The sequence below is a fragment of the Callithrix jacchus genome, chromosome 22, assembly GCF_049354715.1.
Source record: "Callithrix jacchus isolate 240 chromosome 22, calJac240_pri, whole genome shotgun sequence".
In the NCBI taxonomy this organism is placed as follows: Eukaryota; Metazoa; Chordata; class Mammalia; order Primates; family Cebidae; genus Callithrix; species Callithrix jacchus.
This window is the reverse complement of record NC_133523.1, coordinates 47,771,229-47,790,094: the sequence shown is the minus strand read 5'-3', so window position 1 is coordinate 47,790,094 and position 18,866 is coordinate 47,771,229. Positions and strand designations below refer to the sequence as shown.

General features: G+C 48.7%; 1 protein-coding gene across 1 annotated transcript; it reads right to left on the bottom strand.

Annotated features, from left to right (window-relative positions):
* Positions 1-1,783: 1,783 nt before the first annotated feature.
* Positions 1,784-18,632, bottom strand: FCAR (Fc alpha receptor). Its single transcript, XM_054250102.2, has 6 exons — positions 18,402-18,632; positions 16,352-16,430; positions 11,965-12,000; positions 5,911-6,195; positions 3,683-3,970; positions 1,784-2,519 (listed from the first exon to the last, which is right to left on the bottom strand). The coding sequence occupies exons 1-6, from the start codon at positions 18,630-18,632 to the stop codon at positions 2,305-2,307; spliced, it is 1,134 nt and encodes a 377-aa protein (XP_054106077.2). The 3' UTR covers positions 1,784-2,304.
* Between the last annotated feature and the right edge of the window lie 234 nt (positions 18,633-18,866).

Genomic DNA, 18,866 nt, shown 5'->3' with positions numbered 1-18,866 from the left:
TGGCACGTGCCTGTAATCCCAGCTACTCAGGAGGCTGAGGCAGGAGAATTACCTGAACCCAGGAGGCGGAGGTTGCAGTGAGCCGAGATCGCGCCATTGCACTCCAGCCTGGTAACAAGAGCAAAACTCCGTCTCAAAAAAAAAGGACAGAACTCAGTCCTGGAGCTTCTTAGTCTTCATTTGAAGCCAACACTAATCGGAGCTGATCTATTTATTTTTATAACAGCTGGCATCACACCAAATAACAGAAACATGCCTTCTGAGTTTGAGATGGATGATTTATTGTTTTTCAGTTGCTCATAGAATTCACTATTTATGTTGATGAACCAGCTTCAGGACATCAGAATACCAATGGCGGATGAACTCCAGTCTGAAGATACAGATGAGTCATCCACGTCGTCAGATTCATTTCAGAGCTTGCTGCCCCTTGGGACACAGTGGAAAACCTTAAGCCCTATAACGATTAAATCATATAGACCTCCAATTATTAAAAAAACGAAGTGAGGCCTGGCACGGTGGCTCACGCCTATAATCCCAGCACTTTGGGAGGCCGAGGCGGGTGGATCACGAGGTCAAGAGATCAAGACCATCCTGGTCAACAAGGTGAAACCCCTTTTTTTTTGTAAAAATTTTTGTAAAAATACAAAAATTAGCTAGGCATGTAGTGCATGCCTGTAATCCCAGCTACTCAGGAGGCTGAGGCAGGAGAATTGCTTGAACCCAGGAGACGGAGGTTGCAGTGAGTCAAGATCGTGCCATTGCACTCCAGTCTGGGTAACAAGAGCGAAACTCCGTCTCAAAAAAGAAAAAAAAAAAAGAAAACTAAATGAAAAAATAAATTAACAGGTTGATGTGGAACACATGCCTCTCGTATGAAAATCCCTTAGAAATAGGGTTTGTGGGCCAGGCGCAGTCGCTCATGCCTGTAATCCCAGCAGTTTGTGAGGCCGAAGCAGGCAGATCACCTGAGGTCGGGACCAGCGTGCCCGACATGGAGAAACCCCATCTCCACTAAAAACACAAAACTAGCTGGGCATGGTGGGGCTCATGCCTGTAATCCCAGGTACTCGGGAGGCTGAGGCAGAATTGCTGGAATCTGGGAGGTGGAGGTTGCAGTGAGTCAAGATCACGCCATTGCACTCCAGCCTGGGCAACAAGAGCAAAACTCCATCAAAAAAAAAAAAAAAAAGAGAAAAAGAAAGAAATAGGGTTTGTGAAATAAATAGGATAATTGATGACTTTCCCCCTCATCAATTTGTAGATGAACACAACAGAAGGCTGAGGTACGAGGATTGCTTGAGACCAGGAGTTCAAGACCAGCTTGGACAACATAAGGAGCCCCCTATCTTGACAACAAAAAATAAAGGACGGGGCTAGTGAATACGTTTGGCATGGTCAGCAACTGTTTATATTTAGGGAAAGCACATTTAAAAATATAAAACGAAGGACAATATGTATATATATATATACTTTTTGAGACGGAGTTTCACTCTTGTTACCCAGGCTGGAGTGCAATGGCGCGATCTCGGCTCACCGCAACCTCCGCCTCCTGGGTTCTAGCAATTCTCCTGCCTCAGCCTCCCGAGTAGCTGGGATTACAGGCACGCGCCACCATGCCCAGCTAATTTTTTGTATTTTTAGTAGAGACGGGGTTTCTCCATGTTGACCAGGATGGTCTCGATCTCTTGATCTCGTGATCCACCCGCCTCGGCCTCCCAAAGTGCTGGGATTACAGGCTTGAGCCACCGCGCCTGGCCCAGGACAATATATATTAAACAGGATACAAAAAATCGGAAGACAGATAAAGATGGAAAACCATAACTGATGTTAAGAAATAGGATGCAGATAGTGTCAGGTCTGCACAAGAAAATACCATTTGATTGGTTTGAAAATGAATCTGATGGGACACGGTGGCTCCTGCCTGTCATCTCAGCACTTTGGAAGGTCAAGGTGGGTGGATCACTTGAGGTCAGGAGTTCGAGACCAGCCTGGCTAACATGGCGAAACCCCATCTCTACTAAAAATACAAAAACTAGCCAGGTGTGGTGGTGTGTGCCTGTAGGTCCAGCTACTTGGGAGGTGGAGGCACAAGCATCGCTTGTATCTGGGAGGCGGAGGTCGCAGTTAGCTGAAATTGCTCCACTGCACTCCAGCCTGGGTGACACAGTGAGACTCCCTCTGAAAAAAGGAAAAGAAAAAGAAAACGGATTCAAGCTTGTTAGTGGGCTCTTCTCGCCTGTGTCCTGCAGGTGCTTCGTAGGACTCCACACGTCCTGAGTCGTCTCTCCCTTCACATCCAGGTGTTCACTTGCAGACACGTGGCGTTTGTCCAAAGGTCAATTCTGTCTGACATTTCCGCTTGCTCCAGCTCAGTTCAGCCACGTCAGCCGAGGCTTCCTTGCCTAACGCCCTATGGCTGTACCAGTTTTCAGCCAGTATGGCCAAGAGAGCCATGAGGACCAGTCCTGCCACGGCCATGCGGATCAGGTTCTGCACCGTGTGATCTTGGCTCACGGAGTCTACAGACATAATCGAAGGAGATGAATGGTTGGCGGCTGTGTTCCATTCCATCCAAACCCCAGAGCCCTGACATGGGAGCTCATTTCCGTATTTGTTTGCCAAAATGTGACTCCCTCAGACATCTCCCCAGTGAGCTCACACTTCACAAGCACCACGCTGATCAGTCACCAAGACTGTGTTCATGGGCAAGGAACTTTGGTTTCCAAGGAGGTCTATAAACTGGGAAGGAGGTGATTGTGGGCAGGTTGTGTTTTCTTTCTTTTCTTTCCTTTCTTTCTTTTTTTAAGACAGGGTTTCACCATGTTGGTCAGGCTGGTCTTGAACTCCCGACCTCAGGTGATCCTTCTTGGCCGGGCGTGTTGGCTCATGCCTGTAATCCCAGCACACTTTGAGAGGCTGAGGTGGGTGGGTCACAAGATCAGGAGTTCGAGACCAGCCTGGCCAACACAGTGAGACCCCATCTCTATGGTCCCAGTTACTCAGGAAGTTGAGGCAGGAAAATTGCTTGAACCCGGGAGGCAGAGGTTGCAGTGAGCCGAGATCGCGCCACTGTACTCCAGCCTTGTTGACAGAGTGAGACTCCGTATCAGAAAACAAAATAAAATAAAACAAAAGTTAGCCCTTTTTGGCCAGCAGTGGTGACTCATGCTTGTAAAACCCCAGCACTTTGGGAGGCTGAGGCGGGTGGATCACCTGAGGTCAGGAGTTCAACACCTGTCTGCCCAACATGCTGAAACCCTGTCTTCTCTAAAAATACTAAAAAATTAGCCAGGCCTGGAGGCAGACACCTGTAATCTCAAGCTACTCGGGAGGCTGAGGTAGGAGGATCCCTTGAACCCGGGAGGCGGAGGTTGCAGTGAGCCGAGATTGTGCCCCTGCACTCCAGCGTGGGCCATGAGGTGAGACTCCATCTCAAAAGAAGGCAAGGTTAGCTCTTCTTTTCTCGATAGACCACATGTTTTCAAGGAACACAGACTGGAAAATCTAGCGAGAAAGTGAAAGTCGAGCATAGAGCCGGGGAAGCCCCCCCCCCCACCATCCTGGAGTGAGCGAGTCTCTGCTTCTCTTCACTTTACTCTGAGTGCACCTCTTCAGATCCCTGCCCAGTGACATAGCCCTGGACAGCCAACCCAGACACGGGGCTGTCCTGGGAGGTACCTACCTGTGACCACGAGCTCCAGGGCATTACTGGGGGCGGACCACACGTAGGGGCTGCTGCTGTACCAACCGTAGCACCTGTAGCTCCCTGAGACATTGAGGTCCAGAGGACCCAGAGGGAAGCTGGCCGGGTGTTCCCCACTTTGGTGCTGTGGCAGAGAAAGTTCTCCCTCCTTGGCCAGTGAAAATCTATCAAATGGGAGGTGTGCCGAGCTGCACGTGAAGGAGATATTCTCTCCCGGCCTCACCACACGACCCCGATCTGCAGAGAGGAAGGGTTTGTCATACAAGCCTACGAGAGAAAGGAGTGAGATGTTAGCAAGAACGTCTCTCCTTTACTCTTTTTATTTATTATTATTTTCTGAGATGGAGTCTTGCTTTGTCACCGAGGCTGCAATGCAGTGGCGCGACCTTGGCTCACCGCAACCTCCGCCTCCTGGGTTCAAACGAGGTTCCTGCCTCAGCCTCCTGAGTAGCTGGGATCACAGGCACGTGCCACCACGCCCAGGTAATTTTTGTATTTTTAGTAGAGATGGGGTTTCACTATGTTGGCCAGGTTGGTCTGGAACTCTTCACCTCAAGTGATCCACCTGCCTCAGCCTCCCAAAGTGTTGGGATTACACATGTGAGCCACCATGCCCAGCCTCTATTTTCTTTTTAAAAATGTATCTATTGCTGGGCGCGGTGGCTCAAGCCTGTAATCCCAGCACTTTGGGAGGGGGAGGTGGGTGGATCACGAGGTCAAGTGATCGAGACCATCCTGGTCTCTACTAAAAATACAAAAAATTAGCTGGGCATGGTGGCGTGTGCCTGTAATCCCAGCTACTCAGGAGGCTGAGGCAGGAGAATTGCTTGAACCCAGGAGGCGGAGGTTGCGGTGAGCCGAGATCGCGCCATTGCACTCCAGCCTGGGTAACTGAGTCTCAAAGAGCGAAACTCCATCTCAAAATAAATAAATAAACAAATAAACAAATAAATTTATCTATTTAAAAAAATAATAATTTTTTTTTTTTTTAGAGAGGGTCTCACTCTGTCACCCAACATCATAGCCATATTCACAGGTACAGTATAAACCTTTGCTATGAGGAGGTGGAAATGGCACTTTGCTTCTGTGGTCTTCCTGGCAATAACCCATAACCCAGTCTAGCCATGAGCACAACATCAGGCAATTTCCAATAGTGGGAGTACTCTTGAAACTAATGGACCTCGACTCTCAAAACTGACAAGGTCATGGAAAACCAGGATCATCTGAGAAGCTGTGACAGCCAAGAGAAACCTAAATATACGTGACATCTGAATGCAATGTGTAATCTTTTTTTTTTTGAGACAGTCTTTCTCTGTCACCCAGGCTGGGATGGAGTGGCACAATCTCGGCTCACTGCAACCTCCACCTCCCGATTCAAGTAATTCTCCTGTCTCAGCCTCCTGAGTAGCTGGGACTACAGGTGCATGCCAGCACACCTGGCTAATTTTTGAATTTTTAGCAGAGATGGGGTTTCACCATGTTGGCCAGGCTGGTCTCGAATCCTGACCTCGTGATCCGCCCACCTTGGCCTCCCTAAGTGCTGGGATTACAGGCGTGAGCCACCGTGCCCGGCCGCAATGTGAAATCTTGAATAAGATCCTGGAACAGAGAAAGAATATCAGGTAAAAACTAGGAAAATCTAAGTAAGTTATAGACTTTATCTGAGAATGTGTCAATGTTTGTTCATTAATGTAAGAAATGTGCCATGCTAAACAGAAAACCAAACACCGCATGTTCTCCCTCGTAAGTGTGAGTTGTACAATGAGAACACATAGACACAGGAGGGGAACATCACACACTGGGCGCTGTCGGAGGGTGGGGGGTGCTGTCGCAGGGTGGGGGGCTAGGGAGGGATAGCATTAGGAGAAACACCTAATGCAGATGATGGGTTGGCGGGTGCAGCAAACCACCATGGCACGTGTATTCGTGGGTAACAAACCTGCACATTCTGCACATGTACCCCAGAACTTAAAGCATAATAATAAAAATAAAAGAAAGGAATGTGCCATACTAATGTAAGATGTTAACTCTGGGGAAATGGGGTGCCAGATATCTGAGAACTCTCTGAAGCAACCATCTTGATATTTTCTCGCTCTCTCTCTTTTTGCAAATCTAAAAATTCTCAAAAAAGAAACTCTATTAAAAATAAGAAAAAAAAACAAACAAAAAAAACCACACCACGGCCGTGGACCTGGATGTTTCCTTACCTGTCACCACCAGCTCCAGGGCGTTACTGTAGTGTGACCAGTTGAAGCCTCTCTTGTATCGGCAGTGATAGCGCCCTGCCGTGTTTGTGTCCATGCGGTCAATGACGAACTCACTCTCGTTCCAAAACCCCAGTTTCCTGTCTACCTCCTCATACGTGGAGTTTTTTTGGATCACCAGCTGGGTGAAGAAAGACTCAGCACTGCTCTGGCACTGGATTTTCACAGATCCATGCTGGGGAACCACAGGACTTGATCTGGCAAATATGAGAGGCATCGGAACGTTCCCTAGAAGAAGAAAACGCCCAGACTCAGGTGTCCCGTCACGGGGAAGCCGTTCCCTTCCTTCTCCGTGGGGGAATTAAAAATAAATTAGGGTGTGAAGAACCTATAATTCTTTATTTTTAAAAAATTTTAAATAGGCCGGGCGCAGTGGCTCATGCCTGAAATCCCAGCACTTTGGGAGGCCGAGGAGGGTGGATCACAAGGTCAGGAGTTCAAGACCAGCCCGACGAATCCTCGCTGGATGATTTGAATGATGGCAGCAGTGCAGCAGCATTTAAAACTCTGGGGATCCCACATCTGAATGCTGGCACAGTGATGGACACTAAGATAAGGATTGCCATCAGCCTGGTAAACATGGTGAAACCCTATCTCTACCAAAAAAAAAAAAAAAAAAAGAAAGAAAAGAAAACCCCCCAAATTTTCTGGGTGTGGTGTTGTGTGCTTGTAGTCCCAGCTACTCAGGAGGCTGAGGCAGGAGGATCAATTAGCCTGACAGGTGGAGGCTGCAGTGAGCCGAGATTGTGCCACTGCCCTCCAGCCTGGCAACAGAGCAAGATCCTCTGTCAAAAAACAGAACATGGCCGGGCGCGGTGGTTCACGCCTGTAATCCCAGCACTTTGGGAGGCCGAGGCAGGTGGATCACGAGGTCAAGAGATCGAGACCATCCTGGTCAACATGGTGAAACCCCGTCTCTACTAAAAATACAAAAAATTGGCTGGGCACAATGGCAGGTGCCTGTAATCCCAGCTACTCAGGAGGCTGAGGCAGGAGAATTGCCTGAATCCAGGAAGCGGACGTTGTGGTGAGCCGAGATTGCGCCATTGCACTCCAGCCTGGGTAACAAGAGCGAAACTCCATCTCAAAAAACAAACAAACAAGAAAACACCAGAACAAACATATGAAAGATCCTTGTGGCCAAGATTTGACATGCTGGCCAGTGCTCCTGAGTGCCACCTACTGGATCACACCTCAAAATACAGCACTGAAATACTTCACCATTATACAGCGCCTGTGAAAATAAGGAAAAAAATTGAGCCACAAATAAAGATTCTGTGCAGAGTCCCAGCATCTGAAAACACCCAGAAATGAAGACAAGTCACTGTACTCAACTGACATCACAGTTAAAGGAATGGCAGCCCTCGCACGTGAGAAAGAATCAACACGAAGGCTAGGCGTGGTGACTCAGGTCTGTAATCCCAGCACTTTGGGAGGCTGAGGTGGGCGGATCCCCTGAGGTCGGGAGCTCCAGTCCAGCCTGACCAACATGGCAAAACTCTGTCTCTATTAAAAACACAAAATTTTTCTGGGTGTGGTGGCACACGCCTGTAATCCCAGCTACTTGGGAGGCTGAGACAGGAGAAGCGCTCGCACCCAGGCGGTGAAGGCTGCAGTAGTGAGCTGAGATCGCGCCACGGCACTCCAGCCTGGGTGACAGAGTGAGACTCTGTCACTCTGTCACACACACACACACACACACACACAAAGCAAAAAAAAAAAAAAAAGAATCAACACAAGAACGCTGGCAACTTAATAGTCCCCTGGAAATCTGGTTCTCAGCTAGACTGAGATGATGGAAATGAGGGACATGGAATTCAGAATCTGGATGTCTGGGGAGCTCATTGAAATTGAGAAGACATTTGAAACAATCCAAGGAATCTACAGTGGGGACAAACTGGCTTTTTGAGTGCCCAGAGTTCTTGTGTCGAATTTTTTTTTTTTTTTGAGACGGAATATTGCTGTTGTTACCCAGGCTGGAGTGCAATGGCACGATCTCAGCTCACCGCAACCTCCGCCTTCTGGGTTCAAGCAATTCTCCTGCCTCAGCCTCCCGAGTAGCTGGGACAACAGGCACGCACCTGCAACTATGCCTGGCTAATTTTTGTATTTTTAGTGGAGTTGAGGTTTCACCATGTTGGCTGTGCTGGTCTTGAACTCCTGAACTTGTGATCCATCCTCTTTGGCCTCTCAAGGTGCTGGGATTATCTGTGTGAGCCGCTGTGCCCGGCTGTATCGATTCTTTTTCACGTGTGGGGGCCTGGACGCTATGCTGGCACCTCACCTCCAGCATGCCACAGCCACCATAGAGAGAGGAGTTGAGTGTCTCTTCCCTGTAAGCCCCCACCCCCATTTTACCAGGCAGGGCCCCCAGCTCGGGACTGCAGAGCGGCCGCCCTACCCTCGGCATACTCGCTGCTCGTGGCTCTGTGTTTCTCTGGGGAGTAGCTCTGGGGAGTGGCTCCCAGAAGCAACTGACAACCCCTCTGCCCCTGCCATGGCAAGGGTTCTGCCCCTGCTGGCAGAAACAAAGAGCCTGGGGGCTTCATTCATGCTTCCAGCACACCACAGCCACCATACAGACAGGAGCTCAGTCTCCCCTCCCCGTGAGCCCTCATCCCCTTGCTCTTCACCAAGCCGCAGCCTGAGCCAGCAGCACAGCAGCCCCACTTTCTGGCGGAGCTTTCCCAGTCGCCCTGGGTCTGCATTTCTCTGTGGCGGAGCTTCCAGAGGCAACTGAAAGTCCCTCTGCTGCTCCCACTGCAGTGGTGCTGCCCTTGCCGCCCTCAGACTGGGGAAGGAGCAAAGACTCTGAGTGCTTTAGGCCAGGTGTGGTGGCTCACACCTGTCATCCCAGCACTTCGGGAGGCTGAGGCAGGCGGATCACGAGGTCAGGAGTTTGAGACGAGCCCGGACAACATCGTGAAACCCTGTCTCTACCAAGAATACAAAAATTAGCCAGGCGTTGTGGTGCATGCCTGTAATCCCAGCTACTCGGGAGGCTGAGGCCGGAGAATTGCCTGAACCTGGGAGGCGGAGGTTGCAGTGAGCTCAGATCACGCCACTGCACTCCAGCCTGGGCGGGCAACAGAGCAAGACTCTCTCCTGAAAAAAAAAAAAAAAAAGAATTTCCAACCAAGAATCTCATTTCCAGTGAAACCAAGTTTCATAAGTGATGGAGAAATAAGACCCTTTTCAGACAAGCAAATACCGAGGGAATTTATTACCACCAGGCCTACCTTACGAGAGGTCCTAAGAGGAGCTCTAAACATGGAAGGAAAAGACCATCACCAGCCACTACAAAAACGCACTTACGTATACACACCAGGACCACTCTGAACCACACAAACGAGTCTGCATAATAACTAGCTAACAACATGTCAGGAGAAAGTCCGCACATACAAATACTAACCTAGAACGTAAATGGCCTAAATGTCCTAATTAAATGCAGAGTGGCAAATTGGGTAAGAAGCAAAAGGTCAGCGCGGCGGCTCATGCCTACAATCCCAGCACTTTGGGAGGCTGAGGTGGGTGGATCACTTGAGGTCAGAAGTTTGATACCAGCCTGGCAAACATGATGAAACCCCATCTGTAATAAAAATATAACCCCCCCCAAAAAAACCCACATTACCTGGACATGGTGGTGCACACCTGTAATCCTAGCTACTTGGGAGGCCAAGGCAGGAGAATTGCTGTAACCTGGGAGGTGGAGGTTACAGTGAGTCGAGATCATGCCATAAACAGACTAATAATGAGCTCCAAAACTGAACCAGTAATAAAAATCCTACAGAGCAGATGAAGCCCAGTACCAGACAGACTCACAGCTGAATCCCATTAGACACATAAAGAAGAGCTGGTGCTGTGCCTGCTGAGACTATTCCAAAAAACTCAGGAGGAGGGAGGCCTTTCCAACTCATTCCGTGAGGCCAGCATCACCCTGATGCAAAAATGTGGCAGAGACGTTTCAAAACTAGAAAACTTCAGGGCAATATCCTCGTTGAACACAGATGCAAAAATCCTCAGGGAAATAGGAGCAAACGATCCAGCAGCACATCAGAAAGTGAGTCCACCACCATCAAGTAGGGTTTATTTCTGGGATACAAGATCGATTCAATATACACATATCTTAAATGTGATTCACCACATAAACAGAACAAAAAAAAAAACTACCACATAATCATCCCAATAAGGCTTTTGATGAAATTCAACATCCCTTTATGTTAAAAAAACCTAGACAAACTAGGCATTGAAACGTATTTCAAAATAAGAGGAGTGATCTATGACAGACTCACAGCCAACATCATATGAATGGGCAAAGCTGGAAGCATTCCCCTTGAGAACTGGCACAAGACGTGGCTGCCCTCTCTCATCACATCTATTCAACACAGTACTGGAAGTCCTGGCCAGACAATCAGGCAAGAGAAATAAAGAAAAGGCATCCAAATAAGAATAAAGGAAGCAAGACTATCCTTGTTTGCAGATGATGCGTTTCTGTGTCTAGAAAACCAGTCTCTCCCCAAACACTTCTTTTTTTTTTTTTTTTTCTGAGACAGAGTCTTGTTCTGTCACTCAGTGTTAACTCACTGTTAACCTCTGTCTCTAGGGCTCAAGCAATTCTCCTGTCTCAGAAATCTCAGCTGGGATTGCAGGCATGCACCACCACGCCCGGCTAATTTTTTGTATTTTTAGTAGAGACGGGGTTTCACCACATTGGCCAGGCTGGTCTTGAACTCTTAACCTCAGGTGATCCTCCCTCCTCAGCCTCCCAAAGTGCTGGGATTACAGGCGTGGGCCATTGTGCCCAGTCATACTTCTTAATCTGATAAACACCTTTGGCAAAGTTCTGGGACAGAAAACCAATATACAAAAACCGGCAGCATTTCTGTACACCAAAAACATCTAAGCTGACTGCCAGATCAAGAACAGAATTCATTCACAATCACCACAGAAAGAATAAAAGCCTAGGAAGACAGCTGACTGGGGAGCTGAAATATCTCTGCAAGGAGAACTACAGAAACCCTGTCACAGAAACCACAGACAACACAAACACATGGAAAAACATTCCATGCTCACGGATCGGAAGAATGAATATAGTTCGACCCACAGATAATTCAGGGCATAGTCTTTGGAAGGAGCTGGAAGAGAGAAGACACGAAGGGACGTGGGGCTCACATCCACTAGGAGGCTAAGGCAGTCGTAGGCGGGGTGGCAGAATACTCAGTAGTACTCTAAGACTTCATGCTTAGTACTGCAGCAGTACTGGAGAATACTAGAATGTTCCGTCGGGTTAGACCACAGGCTCCCTTTAAATGAAGTGATGTAGCCGGGCACGGTGGCTCACACCTGTAATCCCTGCACTTTGGGAGGCCGAGGCGGGTGGATCACGAGGTCAAGAGATCGAGACCATCCTGGTCAACATGGTGAAACCCCGTCTCTACTAAAAATACAAAAAATTAGCTGGGCACGGTGGCGCGTGCCTGTAATCCCAGCTACTCGGGAGGCTGAGGCAGGAGAATTGCCTGAACCCAGGAGGCGGAGGGTGCGGTGAGCCGAGATCGCGCCATTGCACTCCAGCCTGGGTAACAAGAGCGAGACTCCGTCTCAAAAAAAAAAAAAAAAAAAAAATGAAGTGATGGAAATAGACAGGAGGAAGTAAGTTGCTACAATAAAATAGAATCAGTGTAAGGAAGGATGTTGGGCAAAGGACTCCTGACTTCCTCACTCTTGCGGTGGGGAGCAATCAGCTGGTTACAGGTCCCTCACGCGCAGTCTAACAGAGGCAGGGACTCACTATAAATCCAGGCCCGAGCATGAGTGCGTCTGAAGGGACTAGAGATAACGGAGTGAGATGGAACGAATCAAGGGAAGCCCAGCAGAAACAACCGGAACGGGGACTAAAACAGGAATCTCTCTGTGCTTCAGGCTCTTCCTCAATTGCTTCATCCTAGAGTTTCCAAGGGGGTCTAAAGGGCTGGGAGAGAGTCACCGGACACTTACCTTCCTGTGCCTGAATCCTCTGGCCCAGACAGAGCACTGGAAGAGAGAGATTGATGAAAAATCAAGCTTCCGTTTCCAACCTTTATGACAAGTCGCCCTCCGTAATGACAGACCAGAAAAAGCCCAGTACCAGATGGAGTCACAGCTGAATCCCGCCAGATATATAAAGAAGAGCTGGCATTATTCCTACTGAAACTATTCAAAAAAATCCAGGCGGAGGGACCCCTCCCCAACTCATTTTACGAGGCCAGCGTCATCCTGATAACAAAACATGGCAGAGACACAAGAAAAACAGAAAACTCTGGGGCAGTATCTTTGTTGAACATAAATGCAAAATCTTCAACGAAATACTAGTAACCATATTACTACATGGGGTTCGATCATATTTTTCCCTTCTACAGCAATCACTGTTTTGAGGCTTATTCTTTATTTTTCCCTTTTAGATTCCAGCCTCTAGGTCTCTCCTTGATAGCAACCCTGCAACCATCATGAATCCCAGACAACACACCATAGGTTTTTTTTTTTTTTTTGAGACGGAGTTTCACTCTTGTTACCCAGGCTGGAGTGCAATGGCGCGATCTCGGCTCACTGCAACCTCTGCCTCCTAGGTTCAGGCAATTCTCCTGCCTCAGCCTCCCGAGTAGCTGGGACTACAGGCACGTGCCACCATGCCCAGCTAATTTGGTTTTTTTTGTATTTTTAGTAGAGACGGGGTTTCACCATGTTGACCAGGATGGTCTCGATCTCTTGACCTCGTGATCCACCCGCCTCGGCCTCCCAAAGTGCTGGGATTACAGGCGTGAGCCACTGCGCCCGGCCCAACGCACCATAGGTTTAACAAAAATAACACCCCCGCAACCTAGTTCGGACTTGGGCAGAGACAAAATTATAGATATATTGGCAAAGACTGCCCTTCTACTAAGGAGATCAGACTCTCCTTCGCAGCCATTAAAATCTCCTAGTCATACTGTTAAGAGACACCCTGGTTATTTTGGGATTCCCCCATCTTCCCCTCTAACCCACTTTACTCTGAAACTCACCAAGACAGAGGAGGGTGGTCTCTTTGGGGGCCATGATGCTGACACAGCCTCAGCCCCGTTGGCCTCCTTTGAATGCACATTAGCAGGATGACTGACACTCATAAGTATAAGCTTCTCAGGAAGTATGAGGACAGAGCCCCCATCAGAGAATTTCTACATCTGTTGCCTCACAGAGAAGAGGAACAGTTCATTCCCAAAGAACTTACTTCCGGGTTCTTCTTGGGTGGAGCATAAGAGAAGACCTATCTTTCTTTCTTTCTTTTTCTCTTTCTTTCTCGTTCTTTCTTCTTTCTTTTTCTCTTTCTTTCTTCTTTTCTTTTTCTTTCTTTTTTTAAATAGAGATGGGGCCTTGCTATGTTGGCCAGGATAGTCTCTAGCTCCTGGCCTCAAGAAATCCTCCTGCCTGAGACCTATATTTCTATTTATGTTTCTGATGAGAAGTGAATTTTCCTCAAGCCAGTGTCTAATGGTATTCCAATCCATCTCTGAACCCTTTCCTACATCCAAACGGAAGGGCCTGGGACAGCATGTAAGGTGGATGGCATTACAGGCAGAGACGGTCTCCACTGGGCCATCTCTCAAAAGCTCTGTGGCTTTGTCTATTCTGAGCTAATGTTTGATCTCTGGGATTCACAGTCAGAGTATATTTTCCTGGGCTTGATCAGGCATGCAGTATACCCTTACCCTAGAGATTATCTTAATGCCGAACGTGGAGGCATTTTCTATGGTGCTATTTGTCATCTCTAAAGAAAGAATGTACCAATTTATTTTACTGTGTGTTTTTTTTAATGTGTATAAATGTAAGGAGCCCAGTGCGGTGGCTCACGCCTGTAATCCCAGCACTTTGAGAGGCCGAGATGGGTGGATCACCTGAAGTCAGGAGTTTGAGACCCGCCTGGCCAACATAGTGAAACCCCATCTCTACTAAAAATGTGAAAAGTTAGCCAGGCGTGGTGGCAGCCACCTGTAATCCCAGCTACTCGGGAGCCTGTGGCAGGAGAATCACTTGAACTTGGGAGGCGGAGGTTGCAGTGAGCTGAGATCGTGCCACTGCACTCCAGCCTGGGCGACAGAGTGAGACTGTGTCTCAAAAAAAAAAAAAAAAAATACTATTGTTATTGTTTACAAATGACATGGCTTTCTGTTGGGAGAGAGATACTTACTAATTGGCCGAATTTCGGGAACCTCAGTGGCTGACATTTATTAATGGGCAGGGACCGATTGTGTCAACTTCCCACAACGTTGGAGAAGGTTTTGTTTTGTTTTCTCATTTGGTGAAACAGGAATGTTAAAATCACCACGGGTGCCCAGACATTTGGTTAAACGTTACTCTGTGTCTGTCTGTGGGGGTGTTTCTGAGTGAGATTATCACTGGAGTTGGTAGCATTTATAAGGCAGGTTGCACTCTCCGATGGGAGTTGGCCTCATTCAACCAGTTGGGACCTGAATAGAATAAAAACAAAAATCCAAGTGGTAATACAAGATGAAGTTCTTCCTGCCTAACTGTTTTGAGCCTGGACATCCATCTGGTGTTTTTTTTCTCCCTTGAGATAGAGTTTTGCTCTTGTTGCCCAGGCTGGAGCGCAATGGCACGATCTTGGCTTACCACCATCTCCACCTCCTGGGTTCCAGCGATTCTCCTGCCTCAGCCTCCTGAGTAGTTGGAATTACAGGCATGTGACACTATACCTGGCTAATTATATATTTTTAGTAGAGATGGGGTTTCTCCGTGTTGACCAGGCTGGTCTCGAATTCCCAAACTCAGGTGATCCGCCTGCCTCAGCCCCCCAAAGTACTGGGATTACTGGTGTGAGCCACTGCACATGGCATGAGCCTGCCAGCTTTTGGAAAGTCACATTACCTAAAGCACGAGACATGTTTATTTAAAGACGGGAGAACTACGTTGAAGTTATTAAAAAATTTTTAAGTTTTACTGATGACAGAAGGCTGATAGTCGTAGGGAAGGTGGAACAGCATGAGGGAAGGTGGAACAGCACATGTCTAAGTGCTGTGTTAAGAGGGAGCCTGGACAACATCGTAAAACCCTGTCTCTTCCAAGAACACAAAAATTGGCCAGGCGTTGTGGTGCATGCCTGTAGTCCCAGCTACTTGGGAGGCTGAGGCAGGAGAATTGCCTGAACCTGGGAGGCGGAGGTTGCAGTGAGCTCAGATCACGCCACTGCACTCCAGCCTGGGCGGGCAACAGAGCAAGACTCTCTCTTGAAAAAAAAAAAAAATTTTCCAACCAAGAATTTCATTCCCAGTGAAACCAAGTCTCATAAGTGATGGAGAAATAAGACCCTTTTCAGACAAGCAAATACCGAGGGAATTTATTACCACCAGGCCTACCTTACGAGAGGTCCTAAGAGGAGCTCTAAACATGGAAGGAAAAGACCATCACCAGCCACTACAAAAACGCACTTACATATACACACCAGGACCACTCTGAACCACACAAACGAGTCTGCATAATAACTAGCTAACAACATGTCAGGAGAAAGTCCGCACATACAAATACTAACCTAGAACGTAAATGGCCTAAATGTCCTAATTAAATGCAGAGTGGCAAATTGGGTAAAGAAGCAAAAGGTCAGCGCGGTGGCTCATGCCTACAATCCCAGCACTTTGGGAGGCTGAGGTGGGTGGATCACTTGAGGTCAGGAGTTTGATACCAGCCTGGCAAACATGATGAAACCCCATCTCTAATAAAAATATAACCCCCCCCCAAAAAAAAACCCACATTACCTGGGCGTGGTGGTGCACACCTGTACTCCTAGCTACTTGGGAGGCCGAGGCAGAAGAATTGCTTGAACCTAAGATGCACAGGTTACAATGAACTGAGAATAACATAAACAGATTAATAATGAGCTATAAAACTGAATCAGTAATAAAAATCCTACAGAGCTTGGCTTCATTTCTCTTCTTAGCACGTAACACTACACGACATCATGTACTTTTGTCCACCAACTGGGTTGAGATCTGCGTGGGTGTATGGATTGTGTTTTCTGCTGCCGCCTCCCTGGTACCCAGAATGATGCCTGGTGTAGAGTGAATACTCAATAGCTGTTTAATACATGAGTGAGAAAAGAGTGACTTTGCACACTGCTCTGTGCCGTGGCTACCATGGGCCAATGAGAGAGGCCTGGAGGATGGAGATCTTTGAAACCACAATTCCAAGTCATGGTCATTACTTCACCAAACTGAAAGGGAAGCCCTGCCCCATCTAATGGGATAGCTGCGCCACTCCGTTGAACCCACGACCTGGACGCCTGGCGGGTCCAGGATTGTATGGAATTGGATGCCACGGAATCTGGATGTTCCTTCCCTTTCGCATTTCTGTCTCTCACCTGGATTTCTTCCCCGAGCACTGGGGACGTGGAGACGCAAAGTGACTCGAGTCACCGGGGGGAGTGAGGGGTGGTGGACCTGGCCCCAAAACCCTGCTGGAGTCAGCTGACGCCATTAACTGCTCTCTCTCGGATACAGGTCCTTTTCCTCCCGCCAGGGGGCGCCAAAGAACGCAGGGCCCTACCTGGCCTTGAGGACTGGTGACGTCAGGAATAAGCCTCTCGTGATTGGCTACCTCATTTCATACGCAGTCAAAGGGACCAATGCTATCCAGACCCAGGGGCCATTGTGGCTCCAGCCAGTTGTCCTGGCGCTTGAGGAGGCGAGTCCATGAGTTCAAGGCCAACCTGAGCAACGTTACATGCTCTCATTGATTGACCAAAAAAAAAAAAATAAAAAATTCTTTTTATTCCTTAATGCGTGAATGTTAAGGAAACATTGCTGTCTTAACAATTTGCTTCACGACTTGCTAAACTGTTGCCCAGGCTGGAATGCAGTGACTATTCATGATTGTATTTATTGTGCACTACAGCCTGGAACTCCTGGCCTCAAGGGGTCCTCCTGCCTCAGCCTTCTGGGTAGCCGGGAGTACAGGCGCAGCCTACTGTGCCAGGCCCATACTTGCAAGACCAAAAAACCAAAAAATAAAAAATTTAGCCATTTTAGTTGCTTTTAGGGGGAATGTTGGTCTGAATAACCTAGTCTGCCATTATCAGCTGGGATTACAGGTGTGTGCCATGGTCTCATCTAGTGTATTAGTCGCTCGTGCTGCTGTCACAGCATGCCACAGACAGAGGGGCTGAAACAATCCTTAACACTGACTTCCACATCCTTCTGTGCTAGATGTCCAAAACCAAGGTGTGCTTTCTTCCGAGGTTTGTGCCTGGCCCCTAGATGCCACTCCTTCCTGTGTCCTCACATGGCCGTTCCTCTATGGGTGTCTGTTTCCTCAGCTCCTGCTCTTATAAGAACTTACGGGAACTCATGTCATATTGGGCTAGGCCCACGCTAGTCCAAATGGGTGACCTCATTTCAGTTGGCTCTCAGTATGCACGGTTCCCACATGCCTGGATTCAACCACCTGCCCATCATGGCATTCAGATACAAAACCGACAAAAGCCAACACAACCACAAGAAACAGCACGATTTAATAATACAGCATAACAGCTATTTACACAGCATTACTGCATCAGGTATGATGCATCAGGTATGATGCATCAGGTTACTGCATCAGGTATGATAAGTAACCTGGAGATGGGAGGATGTACAGAGCTCCCATGCAAACACTACTGGGTGAGGGAGCTGAGCATCATGGATTTGGTATCTAAGGGGCAGGGGTCCTGGAACCAATCCCTCACACATACAGCAGAACGGCTGTATCTCTTTAAATACTCTGTCTACAAGTACTTAGGTACTGCAGGTTGAGACTTCAGCACAGAAATTTGGTGAGGGGAAGGGGGATACAATTCAGACCCTAATATTCACCTTCCCTTTTGTTTTTTTTTTTTAAGAGAGAGAGAGGGTCGTTCTGTTGCTCACGCTGGAGTGCAGTGGCGTGATCTCACTGCAACCTCCACCTCCCAGGTTTAAGTGATTCTCCTGCCTCAGCCTCCCAAGTAGCTGGAATTACAGGTACCTACCGCCATGACCAGCTAATATTTGTATTTTCAGTAAAGACGAAGTTTCACGGTGTTGACCAGGCTGGTTTTGAACTTGTGTCCTAAGTTGACCCATCTACCTCAGCCTCCCAAAGTGCTGGGATTACAGGTGTGAGCCATATCGCCCAGGGTGCCCTTCCCTTTGATCCCTGCTTCCCTGTGACCTAATCTGAGCCTTCTCTGGGGACACCAGCCTCCTTCCCCCAGGGGAGCTCTCTTGAGGCGGGGGGGTCCTTAACGAGCTGACCCCTAAGGCCCCAACCTGGGCCCAGTCCCACCTCTGCCTTTGAGTATTTCATACCCATGGGACCAGCTGACAGGAGCCAGGAGGGCAGCACAGCCTCCCTTTTTTCAGGAGTTTCTCCACATCGCTGCCCCCTCCCTTTCCCACCTCTTCACTTTTCTGAGTTCCTGTGGTTTCTGGGGTCTCCTTCTCCTGCGAGGCCAGAGTTCCCGCCGCCCCTTCCCCTTGCTCCCAGCCTTGGTCAGGCAGGACTGGAGAGGCTGCCTGGGGTCCGGGGACTCGTTTCTGGTCAGCCTCACGCTTGTCTTCTCGCCTGAGAGACGGTTCGGGTTTTCCCTGAGCTTCTTCCCTCCAAAACCAGATCCCCAGGCCCGCCATCCGCCCACGCCTCTCCATCATTCAGCAGGGGGTGCGCACCTGCTCATCCTTAATGCCACACGGAGGGCGTCAGACAGCCCCACCCAGGCTCCAGACCCCGGAAATGCACGAGGGCATAGGTGGGCGCTGGAAGGGCGGGGACGGTGGGAGGTGCGGGAGGGAGAGGTGGGGGGTCTGACAGGACCCCACCCTGGGGGGCGCAGGTGTGGCCTGGACCGCGTCCTGAGGAGGGAG